This window comes from Platichthys flesus, chromosome 5 (genome assembly GCF_949316205.1).
Source record: "Platichthys flesus chromosome 5, fPlaFle2.1, whole genome shotgun sequence".
Taxonomy (NCBI): Eukaryota; Metazoa; Chordata; class Actinopteri; order Pleuronectiformes; family Pleuronectidae; genus Platichthys; species Platichthys flesus.
In genome coordinates, this window is record NC_084949.1 from 17,364,383 (window position 1) to 17,375,353 (window position 10,971).

General features: G+C 43.0%; 1 protein-coding gene across 1 annotated transcript in view; it reads right to left on the reverse strand.

Moving 5' to 3' along the window:
* Positions 1-310: 310 nt before the first annotated feature.
* spock3 (SPARC (osteonectin), cwcv and kazal like domains proteoglycan 3) overlaps positions 311-10,971 on the reverse strand; it is a 12,104-nt gene continuing 1,443 nt past the window's right edge. The window contains exons 3-11 of the mRNA XM_062387467.1: positions 7,951-7,990; positions 6,086-6,194; positions 5,296-5,404; positions 5,045-5,153; positions 4,471-4,584; positions 4,161-4,382; positions 3,133-3,195; positions 2,858-2,995; positions 311-2,691 (exon numbers count right to left, since the gene is read on the reverse strand). Coding sequence (XP_062243451.1) covers positions 2,540-2,691; positions 2,858-2,995; positions 3,133-3,195; positions 4,161-4,382; positions 4,471-4,584; positions 5,045-5,153; positions 5,296-5,404; positions 6,086-6,194; positions 7,951-7,990 — 1,056 coding nt within the window. The 3' untranslated portion in view covers positions 311-2,539. The remainder of the gene's footprint in view (positions 2,692-2,857; positions 2,996-3,132; positions 3,196-4,160; positions 4,383-4,470; positions 4,585-5,044; positions 5,154-5,295; positions 5,405-6,085; positions 6,195-7,950; positions 7,991-10,971) is intronic.

The following is a 10,971-nucleotide window of genomic DNA, read 5'->3' on the forward strand; positions in this document are numbered from 1 at the left end:
CACCTCCTACATTATGCAGTAATGTTCCTGCTCACAGAAACCATTGGGTGCAAACAAGCAGAGTTTGTCACTCCTGACCGCTGTCGACTTCCTCTCCTTTCAAATCTACTTTCGACTTCCACTTACGGCAGATGATGTGCGATTTAATCTCAAGAGCTAATTATACACCTCACAGATGTTTACCTTATATAAAATGGACGGCAAGGATATTCTGTCTTTTCCTGATTATAAGCACGTCCTCCGCAAGGGATATGAACCATCAAATATAGAAATACACCAATAACAACACACTTGAAGACACAGCCAGGCAAACATTGGTCAATATAGCCTTTATTTCAGCAAATCATACATACACTGTAAAAAATGCATCTGTATCATAACCTTGGAACTCTATCAGAGCCGTGACGACAGCGTGTGATTGGTTGAGAGTGGCTACAGTGTCTGAGGTCATTAGGATGATTTGCATGTCATCACACTCATGTAACAGCAACACTTTAGGACTGCAGGTTTCTTCAGGTCTGTAAAGCGAATTGAAATTCCAAGTTAAAAAGGAACGAGGGGAGCAAAAGATGCAGCAATAACAATAATAATGGTAATAATAATAACAGTGAGGATGCTAAAGGGCAATTAAATGGCACTTTTCAGCTCTTAACATGGAATTTCAACAGGGATTTCGATTCAAAAGGAAGCGAGACAGCAGTTTGAGGAATTGAAACTATAGATACAGCAGGTCCCAGGTCCGCGTAGCCAGTCACTTTATCAAGAATACACAAATCCGGGATCGGTTCCTGTTTTCAACCCCAGGAGATATACACTACACGCAGTAAGAGCAGATCAGGTATAAATCAAGCTTTTTTTTTTGGGGGGGGGGGGGTTAGCATAAAAGCGAAAACACTGTTAGGATGAACATTTTATTTTCATATAAAGCTCTCTTAACCAAAGCGTCCTCTAGCCTGTGTACTAATATATAAAACATGTTGAAATCCAGCAGAATCTAAGTGTTGACTTAACTGCTAGTTATCTCTGTGCTTCTTTACATTCTAGCTAAGAACTCAAACGATCTGAATTATGGCCTGGGTGTGACACCGTAACCAGAGAGAGACCCAAAACACGAGCCGCACCAAAAGCATCGGAGCTCAACGGTAAAGCCAATCCTATATGCGAGTGTAATGACGGAGCTTAAGTCGGGCCGGTAAGCATGCTTCTCCCAACTCCTACTGCCATCTGTCCTCCCCAGTACAAGGCACACCTCACCCTTTAACCCCCCCCCCCCCCCCGAAGGACGCCATCAACAGGTCGGCACGGCTGTGTTTTTTTTAATTCTGTGCAAAGACATTTGTTCTGTCACCGCCTGCTCAAATCAAATGAAGTCTCTGAAAATGAGAAAGAAAGACAAACCACTGTGTCTTCTTCTGTCAACAATGCGAACTTCGAGGCGCCTCCTTTCACTGACGCATTAAAAGTCAGGCGACATGTTCATCACCCAGATGCCTGGCTCAAGCAGTCTAGGACTATCCGAGTGAAGCTTTATCTGCGAGCCAGCTCAGGGGGAATTTTTTCGTTCAGATTTTTCCGAGTTTAGCCTCCGGGTTTCTACGACGTCGCGCAGTATGAGACGCGCTGCGACAAATCTGTTTCATCTTCTGTTTTCATCCGACGGTGGATTAGAAAAATAGATATTGACATTTCCCGCCTTCCCCACCCCCACCACAACACCACCGACCAAGCAGTAATTTGTGTGTCCTCGTTGCTGAGAGCTTTGAGATGATTTGACTTGATTTGTGCCGCGGTGAAAACGGCTCGCATGTCGGTTCTGATCGTTATCCAACTCACACTGTGTTTGTCCTTTTTGTGTCTTGCCTTATTTCCCCTAATGAAGCATGTCTAACTCTTATCTCGTTTTTATCACACAGTTACAGTCACAGTTACAAATCAAGATCGAAATAAACCTAGAGTGCAATATTCTCTTATCTACATCATGAACATCCCACCAATACACAGGGACATTTGATAAGGAGAAAACGGGGCAGGAAGAGGATGAAGGGGATGAAGAAGGGGGGGGGGGGGGCTCTTTAACATTGCGCCTCGGGTGTCAACACACTCCGGCGTCGGAGTGCTGCACAAAGACAAGACACAATAGAGAACATGGATCGTCCAATGATGGGACAAGTCTTTGCACAAGAGACCAAATCCAAAGCGCTGGAGTGGTTGTCGAAATAGTCCTCGTCTTTTTCTCTGGTCGGCAGGCACACAAGTGAACAAGTGCCGTTAGCCAATCAAATTTATAGTTAAGACAAGAGGGAAAAAAAATCATTAACGTTTGCCATAAGTACAGTTTTTTCTTTTTTTAACGTATGAACAAACGATACACAGAGAGTAGTCCATAGGCTGTTAGTACGATTAAGTATCTGCCTGGGGGAGTCACCTAGAAACGTGCAGTTTGACAAACAAACAAACAAACAAACAAACAAACAAACAAAAAGAAACAGTTTTCTCTTCTTTTTTTTTTTTTTTTGTTTTCTGTTTTGTTCTTTTGAAATTACGACAGATATTCTTCGTCGTCGTCGTCCTCGTCTTCATCGTCCTCATCGTCCATCCCGGCCTGGTCGTTGAGGTCAAACGAATCCTCGTCGTCGACTGTGAAGAGCGAGTCTCCGCTGCCGGGGTCTCCAGAGGACTCCAGGGTCACGCCTGGAGACAGATTCACACGAAAACTTACAACTGCAGGAAACGTTTTATGGAAAGTAACAGATTCCAATGAAATTATTTTCACTCCAAATCCTGCTGCAGCTCTCTGTTCCCTCGCACACACACATAAACCTTGCCCTGTCTTATCGTCCTCAGGGTTTCGCCTTACCGCAGTCTGCAGGGCCGTGGGTGCGTGAACCCGCCGCCTCGTTGCCATAGTGATCCACACACCAGCACTGTCCGCTGCTGCTGTGACACTGGTGGGACCTGTAGTAACCATCCTCATCACAGGACGGCAGGTACTGACCTACACATGCAAAGCAAACCACACAACAACATTCAACATGAAGCCAGGTATCACTCATTTGTGTGTGTTTGTGTGTGTGTGTGTGTGTATGTATGTGTGTGTGTGTGTGTGTGTGTGTGTATGTGCGTGCGTCTCACCGAGAAGCTTCTTCCCCGCTTGCTTTTTGTTGATGCTGGACAGCTCTGCTTTACAAGGAGAATCTGAGAAGAAGAGACAGGACACTCTGCAGAAGTCTGTTGTTCTGTGAACACCGCCGACCTTTGACCTTGTGTACTTTGTGCTGTCGACACAGTGTTTGTTTTTTTTATCCTGCTGTCTCTGCTGTCCTAACTGCAGCGTCAGTGACTCATCGGTAAATACTGCTGCTGTATGACCAAAAACTAAAATCCTGCATCGTTGGTCCCAAACAATAGCATTTTAATGCGGTGTATTGTATTCATTATATACCGTCGCTTTTTACAGATTTCAATAGTGTATTCTGAAAAAGGTCAAAGAAGAATATGACATTCTGATTGGCTGAGAAATGTCTCCTCACTTCTCGAGCTGTGTCCCAATTTGGAGGAAGTGGTCTACATGACGCACAAAGGAGGAATCGAAATTAGACAGACTGGTCTACATCATATGCTGATCAAATGCAGCTTCTGAAGAATTGGGAACCAGTTTAGGTTGGGAGAAGTTCTGGTGTACGCAGCTCTGACCTTGATACCACTGGGCTCAGAGTAAATGCTGAGATCAGGGAGCACGGAGACATTAGTAAATTGAAGACTGACAGGTTGTAAACAGACCGGAACTCAGGCCAAATTATCCAAAGCACTTTACGTGGATTCTCCATTGTCTCTGAAAAACGGCTAATGGCCATAATAGGTCAGTCCATAAACTCTGATTTTAAGATGTTTATCATGGACCAGTAAATAGTGGGTTATAATTTCTCTCTGTTGTTATTTGTTTGCTTTTCCAAATAAGGGTAGGCTAACTTTTTTGAAATACATATCACTGCCTGCCTTTCTTATTATATAAAAGAGAACCACTAAACAATTTGCCTTTCATTTTCGATTATCACAATATACAGTCATGACATATGTGTTTACATGGATTGTACATGTCCTGGCACAAATGCATTGTAAGTGTTTTTCTATTTGCATGTGAGTGTGTGCACATCCCGTACCTGTGAACCTCTGGAAGCACGTGCACCACTCGGAGCTGGTTAGGACTTTGTCCGCATGCGTGTCGCAGGACCTGAAGAAGGCATCGGAGCACGGCTCGTTCCGGTCCAGGTACAGGCTCTTGATCTCCGGCTGGTCGAGCTGGAGGTTGAAGTTTGTGTCCAGACGGGAGAACATCCAGCCCAGAGGGTCCTTGCAAATAGGTGACGCCCCGACCTCAAACTCTGCAGAAAGAAAAGAGGACAAATGTACGTGATGTGTCCGTGTTGACGAGTGAAGGTATTTGGACTCTGCTAGTGTCGTGTGACTCACTGCTCTTCTCCGGCTTCTGGATCTTGACTCTCTTGTGGTTGCCGTTATCGTGCAGAACCCTGAACCAGTCCCTCAGACGGCTCACCACCTCCTTCAGGTCCGACTCACTGCACACTGCGGAGTAACAGCACCAGTCATTAAGGGTCAGACCTGCTGGTAACATCCGTCTTGAGAGATCCCATCACAGGTGGACAGCGATAAGTTGGCCTGTCCACACCTGGTATTAAACTGCATCCTGAATGTGTCTCCTGTGACCACATGTGATCAGATCTCACTTCCCTGATGATTGCGCAAACACACAAATAACAAATTTTTGTTCGCAAAGACCAAATTATGTAATATTTACTCTTTGTAAATGTGTGTACTCAACACTGACCACTTGAGATCCGATCACTGCTTCACAGAGACGTTCAATGGCCCTGAATCCTGTAGGGATTTTCAGTATCATGCTTCAGTAGAGCAGAAGAGCTTTGGCTTGTGGAGAAGGGGCTTGGACACCACCGATGGAAGAATTCACTGTTTATATTTACAACAACCTGCGCTGTGCATGTGTCATGTGTGCAGAAACTTGTACCTTTCTTCTCCGCAGAGCTCGGCTCGGGCTGAGCGGGGCAGGGACACATGCCGGGGCACTTGACAGCGATCTTCTTTCCGGTGATGCACGCCTGATAGTCCAACTTACACTGAGAGACGGAGGCAGAAGTGAAAACAAATTGAGGATGTGTGTCTCAGCAGGAGGAAATGAAATTGTGTCTCGGGTGTCCTGAGATGTTTCTCATGTGGTGGAGCGATGATGTGATGGAGTGTGCGTCTGTGTGCGGGCACCTTGGTGGAGTAGGAGTGGCCGTCGGTTCCACAGACGGGGGAAGGATGAACCACGGGGCAGGGTGTGCACTTTGACCCCGGACTCTGATGCAAATTGGCATCTTTAAAACTAGAGAATAAAAAAACGGATTTACACATGCACACACTAAACATCACGTGCAATGTCATTTGAATCCTTCATCTTTTCTTCCTCCCGCTTCATTGAAAGCTCGTGTTCTGACTTTGCGTTTCATCTTCGTGTTCTTACATCAGTTTCAGAAATGACACAAGGATTTAGGATTTACATGTGATTACTTTGTGGTGTGTTGGCAGTGTGAGTAATCATAATTGTGTCGTCTCTAAGAATAGGGAAATGAGGTCACTGTGGCGTTGCTCTCCTCTGTGCAGTCTGCAGTATCCCAGACAGAAGCACACACGCATACAAAGCCCGTTCGTTTCACTTGGCAGGACTTTGTGTCCGTTGCAAGTTGTTGTCAGTGCAGAGGGTAATTGGACTAATCAGTAATGTCACACAGCAGTCACAAGAGAGCTGGGCGCCCAGTGGACCGGCTGAAAACATGGAAAAAAAAAACAAGCAGAATAAAAGGGAGGAAAAAGAAACGAGAAGATTTGATTTCTCCTAATCCGATGTCATTCGTCTTTCATTTGAGGATTTGTCACAGAAGCATCTGAATGCAAATGTGACGCACAGCTTTGAAGCATCGGGCTGATCAAAAGAGCAAGTCTGAGTGTGTGTGTGTGTGTGTGTGTGTGTGTGTGTGTGTGTGTGTGTCTGAGTGAATGCTCTTACCTAACTCTCCTCTGGCTGACACAAGTGGCCGTCTTGTAATCCTCTGCAACACACACCTTGTGGCGACTGCATTTGATTTTAAGACAGGGGTCCTTGGCTGGATCAAGGCCTAAAGAACAAAGAGCATCCATATTGAACGAGGGCCTCATCTAAGCGTTTGCATGTGCACCGTGCATGTGGGCACAGCCGTTGTCGTTCAGCTTCCTAGAAAGATTAAGCCCACGAGCATTAATGTCCCCCAGGTTATGTTTTCAGTTTTTTGAAATTCAAGATCAATGATTCCTAGTTAGATCACGTTTTTCCTTCCATCTGTACAGATCTAAGCTTTGTGGGTAGGTGTTAAGAGGTTTATGTGTGTGTTTGTGTGTGTGTATGTGTGTGTGAGACTTCCAGCCATAGTTGCTTAGAGTATACAATGTCTCGCTCACGCCAAACTCAAAGCCGTAATACCGCTTAGTATCCTTGCAGCTAAAAACAGATGGAGCTGGTTATAGAGGCGTCTTATGACCTCACATCAGCTTGCGCGAAGTGTCGATCTCATTTGTGCTCCTGCTGAGATCCCTCGAACTGATCTGGCATCAGACCCCGCAGCCGCGAGCCGTACATGGCTTTTGAGTTAAGAGCAGATTTGGGATCTGTATCTGAGGTGGAGCGGTGTGATCTTTGCTGTCCGAGGCGAGCCGGCCGTTTCTGACCCCAAGTCAGCGTTTGGGGCGGGCACCTAGCAGCCAGATCTGAGACCCTCAGCTGATCCCAGAGCGGTTTGTGAATGACCTCTGCTCTAAAGAACCTTACTGTAATCCCTGAGCAGCTTTGCTAGATTATCCTGCCTCCGTCCTCCAACATCTAATGCTATTGTTTCCCTGACATGTCTGTGTGTGTGTGTGTGTGTGTGTGTTAGTCTGTGTGGTTGTGTGTTTGTGTGTGGGGGGGGTGAGTGTGTTTGAGGATACCGTGATAAGTGAGAGTGAATATGTTCATGTCCTGGTGTGCCTGGGTGTGTGTGTATGTGTGTATATGAGCATCACTGTCAGCAATACAATGGTACATGAAGTTGATTGAAAAATATAAAACCATCCTTTTTTTTTGCTGCATAGATCCATGGGTTAGAGTTGTAAAAACAATAAGAGAACTTGTCATTCCTACAAAATACATGACACTAATACTGACATACACATAAGTGTGGCTCATCTGTTCCTCCTTAATTTAATGTGCTTTTATTCTCCAAAAGTAATTTCGCCATATTGCCATGACGGTTTATCACGGTGTTTTCTTAAGAAACATAAGTTATTATTAACCTTTATATAATTTTTTTGATATGGCATGAAGCTAAACAACCATGTGTCATCATTGCATTTGCTCTTATATGATTTAATTTGCTTTCATATTTGTGACTGTGTCGTTTCTGAGTTTTGCATTGTATTGTCCGTTATCATCTATTTTAATCATGTAAGAACTGGCTTGGGACAACCGATCAAATCTGCTTATACAGCTAACTGTGGTCCATTAACAGTAGTTTGTCTGTTAAATGAGCACTGTCCCAAAGAACTAGGCAAACAAATAAATAAATAAATGCAGATTCAACATTTTAGCAAAGCATTTCCTGAAGGCAAAATATTAAATTTAACAATTTGTTCAGCTTTCAAATCGAATCAAATTAAATGTACTTCATTGTCCTTATGGGGAAATGTTTCTTGGACCAAGTGCTACAGCAGCTTCAGAGCAGTTCATTGTGTAACATACAAGGACATATCGTGTAAGACCCAGAATACTAATGCAGAACAAAAGTGAGCTCCTGCCCTAAAAATACTTAAAAAGATAAAGAACTAAACAGCCTATGTGTGTGCGTGCTCACTCACACCCACCTTGATCGAAGGACTTGGTTGGAGACCACGTGCCAGGCTCCTGAAACAGGGTAAACCACCGACACATGAAATCATGAAAAACACCATTCACATGACATTTACAATAAATAATACATGACAGGTAGAAAACTAAGAAGCAGTCACACAAACCTCCACTTCCTTTAGGAGAAAGCATTGCAGAGACAGAGAAAATCAGTTTCATTAGATTTGTATTTGTTCTTGGGTGAAAACTGCATAAAGGAAATAAACACATGGAATTCTAGACACACACTATGAATTACAAACACATGAAGCGTGAATATATTTAGTCAAGATAATGGTGATGTGTTGACATCAGTACTCTCCCGTCATGTGCAAAAACGTGCCTGTGTCTTTATGATGAGTATGTATGAAATGCTTATCCCATTATGCCACAAAATAAAATTGTGTCTGGACCATGGATGATGAACACACATCAAAGGGACGTTTATCTAAACAGCTGAATAAATGGATATTTTACTATGCTTTCAGCTTTAGGTTATAAAAAAACACATTTAAAATGGATTTCAATTATTGACGATGACAGGCTTTTAAAAAAGGATTTGATGTGTTGCGTCATTTACAGATAAGTGAGCGAATGAGGCTTTTAGTATGAGGGAAGTCGGATCTCATGTCAGGCTGACGTTGGACTTTTAGAGGATCGGCCAGTAAAACCTGACTCTCTGGAAACCACCTAACTGTTAGATCATCCGAATGACCAAAGTTAAGAGAAGCTCAAAACAATTGTTTTTATCATGAGGATAAGTGATTCAAAAACATCAACCAGCCAATCAACTAACTAACCAACCCAAATAATTACATTTTGGGTTGGTTAAACTGAAAAACCTTCAAAGATATAATCAAGTGATTCAGTCAATTGTGTGTACATGTGTTGACAGAGTCTGATTTCAGGGAGTGTTTAATGTCTCTACTCGTCCATTAAGACCCAGGAATGAAAACGCTGGATATACAGAACACTGGACCGTGGTTTAATTCACTCTGTCACATGTTATAACCTGTAGACCTACTTGTTTGTTCATCTGTTTTCCCCTTTACTCACACACACATGCTCAGATACACTTAGACTTTGCCACACATTGACATAGGGTTATTTTCTAGAAAGCTAAACTGACCATAACCACAACATGCTTACAGTAACCCCAGGTCCCACTGTAACCTTGGTTTACCTTGTGGACACTGTTTCTTTTGTCTTCTAGAAAGATTAATCTATATCTGTGATTAGATATAAATAAACTACCTGACACACGGACGTCCTGAGTGGGTGACTCAATGTAAACATTTTACTTACATGGTAAAAATCTTTAAAACACTAGTTGGAGCCATGATCGACCTATAAATGTAGGATTGTTTAAATTAATTTAGAAAAAAAATGTGATATTAAAACCAATATTAGTGTCATTTATTTTAAATATTAGATATGCTTAAACTGCATGTCCTGTATCTGCAGCAACTTCAGTAAAGGTTACTGCATCAGCCACCCTACCAACTTTTCAGCACAGGCAGGGCAGGAAGTGTTTGTGGGTATCTAAATAGGTTAAAGTGTATAAGTGGTTGAGTGACTAAACAGATTTAAGTATTATTATAAAGATGCAGAGCCACAAATATCTATACTGTTCAGCATTTATTAAGATTGTCTTTGGTGTAAGTATTTCCTCATGATAGAAAGGTTCAGTGCTAGTAAAAATTAGGTTGAATGTTAATCTTAAGCATTGCCTCATTGCACTTTTGCAAATTTGCTCTTTTTTTGTGTGTGCTGTCATTTTTTTCTTCAGGAAGCTGAAGTACATTTACACCTTGAGACCATCTGCACCTCTTATTTGTGAGATTGTTTCCTGTTCTGTTAACGGCTGAGGACATAGACACAATAACAGACGGCATTTCCTGACTGATGCTTGTGGTTTTTCTTTGTTTGCAGATTCTGCAGTTTGACACAAACATTTCATATTAACTGTTGCTGAACCCAAAGTCGTTAATCATATTTCCTTTACTGTATCAGTGCAATGGAATCCTACAGATTTCAATAGAAGACTGCAGTGAGGAACTTTATCAATGCACATGCTGCCTCATGAGAAAGGTTTTTTATCTTTTCACAGTAAAAACCCTCCACTCAGCAGTCTGAGCTGAATCTGCAGGTCTCAAAGTGGAGCTTTAGATAAACATGAGTCTTTCTGTGTGCAATTAGCATCCCGTCTCTCTCTGTGGCGATGTGCTCAAATGCTGAGCTGGCCCAGTGGATTCTGACTGAGGAGGAAATCTCAGAGACTTTTGAACAGGGTTCACTTTTGGGGCACGGATGGCAGGAGCTTCAACTGGCCAGTCTTCTTTAGGAAAAGTAACATCTGCATTAATATCCATATGAAAGATGTCAGTCAATAGGGTTGGAAATTGTGCTCAACAGCCCACATTAGACGACTGTAATGCTCGTTCATTAGTGCTCGTTCATTAGAGCAGCTCATCCTCAGGTGCCTGAGGATGTCGATACACAACGTGATTTTATAGCAGAGAAAACAAACAGTTTACAATCACATAAAGAGGGATATTAAAACATGGCTGCAGTACATAAACCCCTCAGTGTGCAAAGAGGAATTCACATTGGAGGGTTCAGTGGTGCAAAAACCACAGGCACTGCTCTGCAGCGATGCCAAAAGTGATACGGTCAGATGAGTCATCCTTTACCATATTCTCACCACGTGGGCAAGTGCATGTGTGTCATATAACAAGAGAAGAGCGCAGGCCAGGATCTCTGACCTCTACAGTGAGGGGATCCTCCGGCTCTGTTAGTCTGTGGGGGCCTTTTCACTGGCAGGGTTCAGGTTCACTGGTCCCTTTAGAGTGGAGGATCACTTCAGATCAATATAAAGTTGTTCTGAGTAATCATCTTTATGCTCTAATGTTATTTGTCAATTCTGAATGTTAATAAAACCCCCTAAAGGAACCTCCACCACCATCATCAAAACAAAAAATTGGAGAAAAACTGAATGA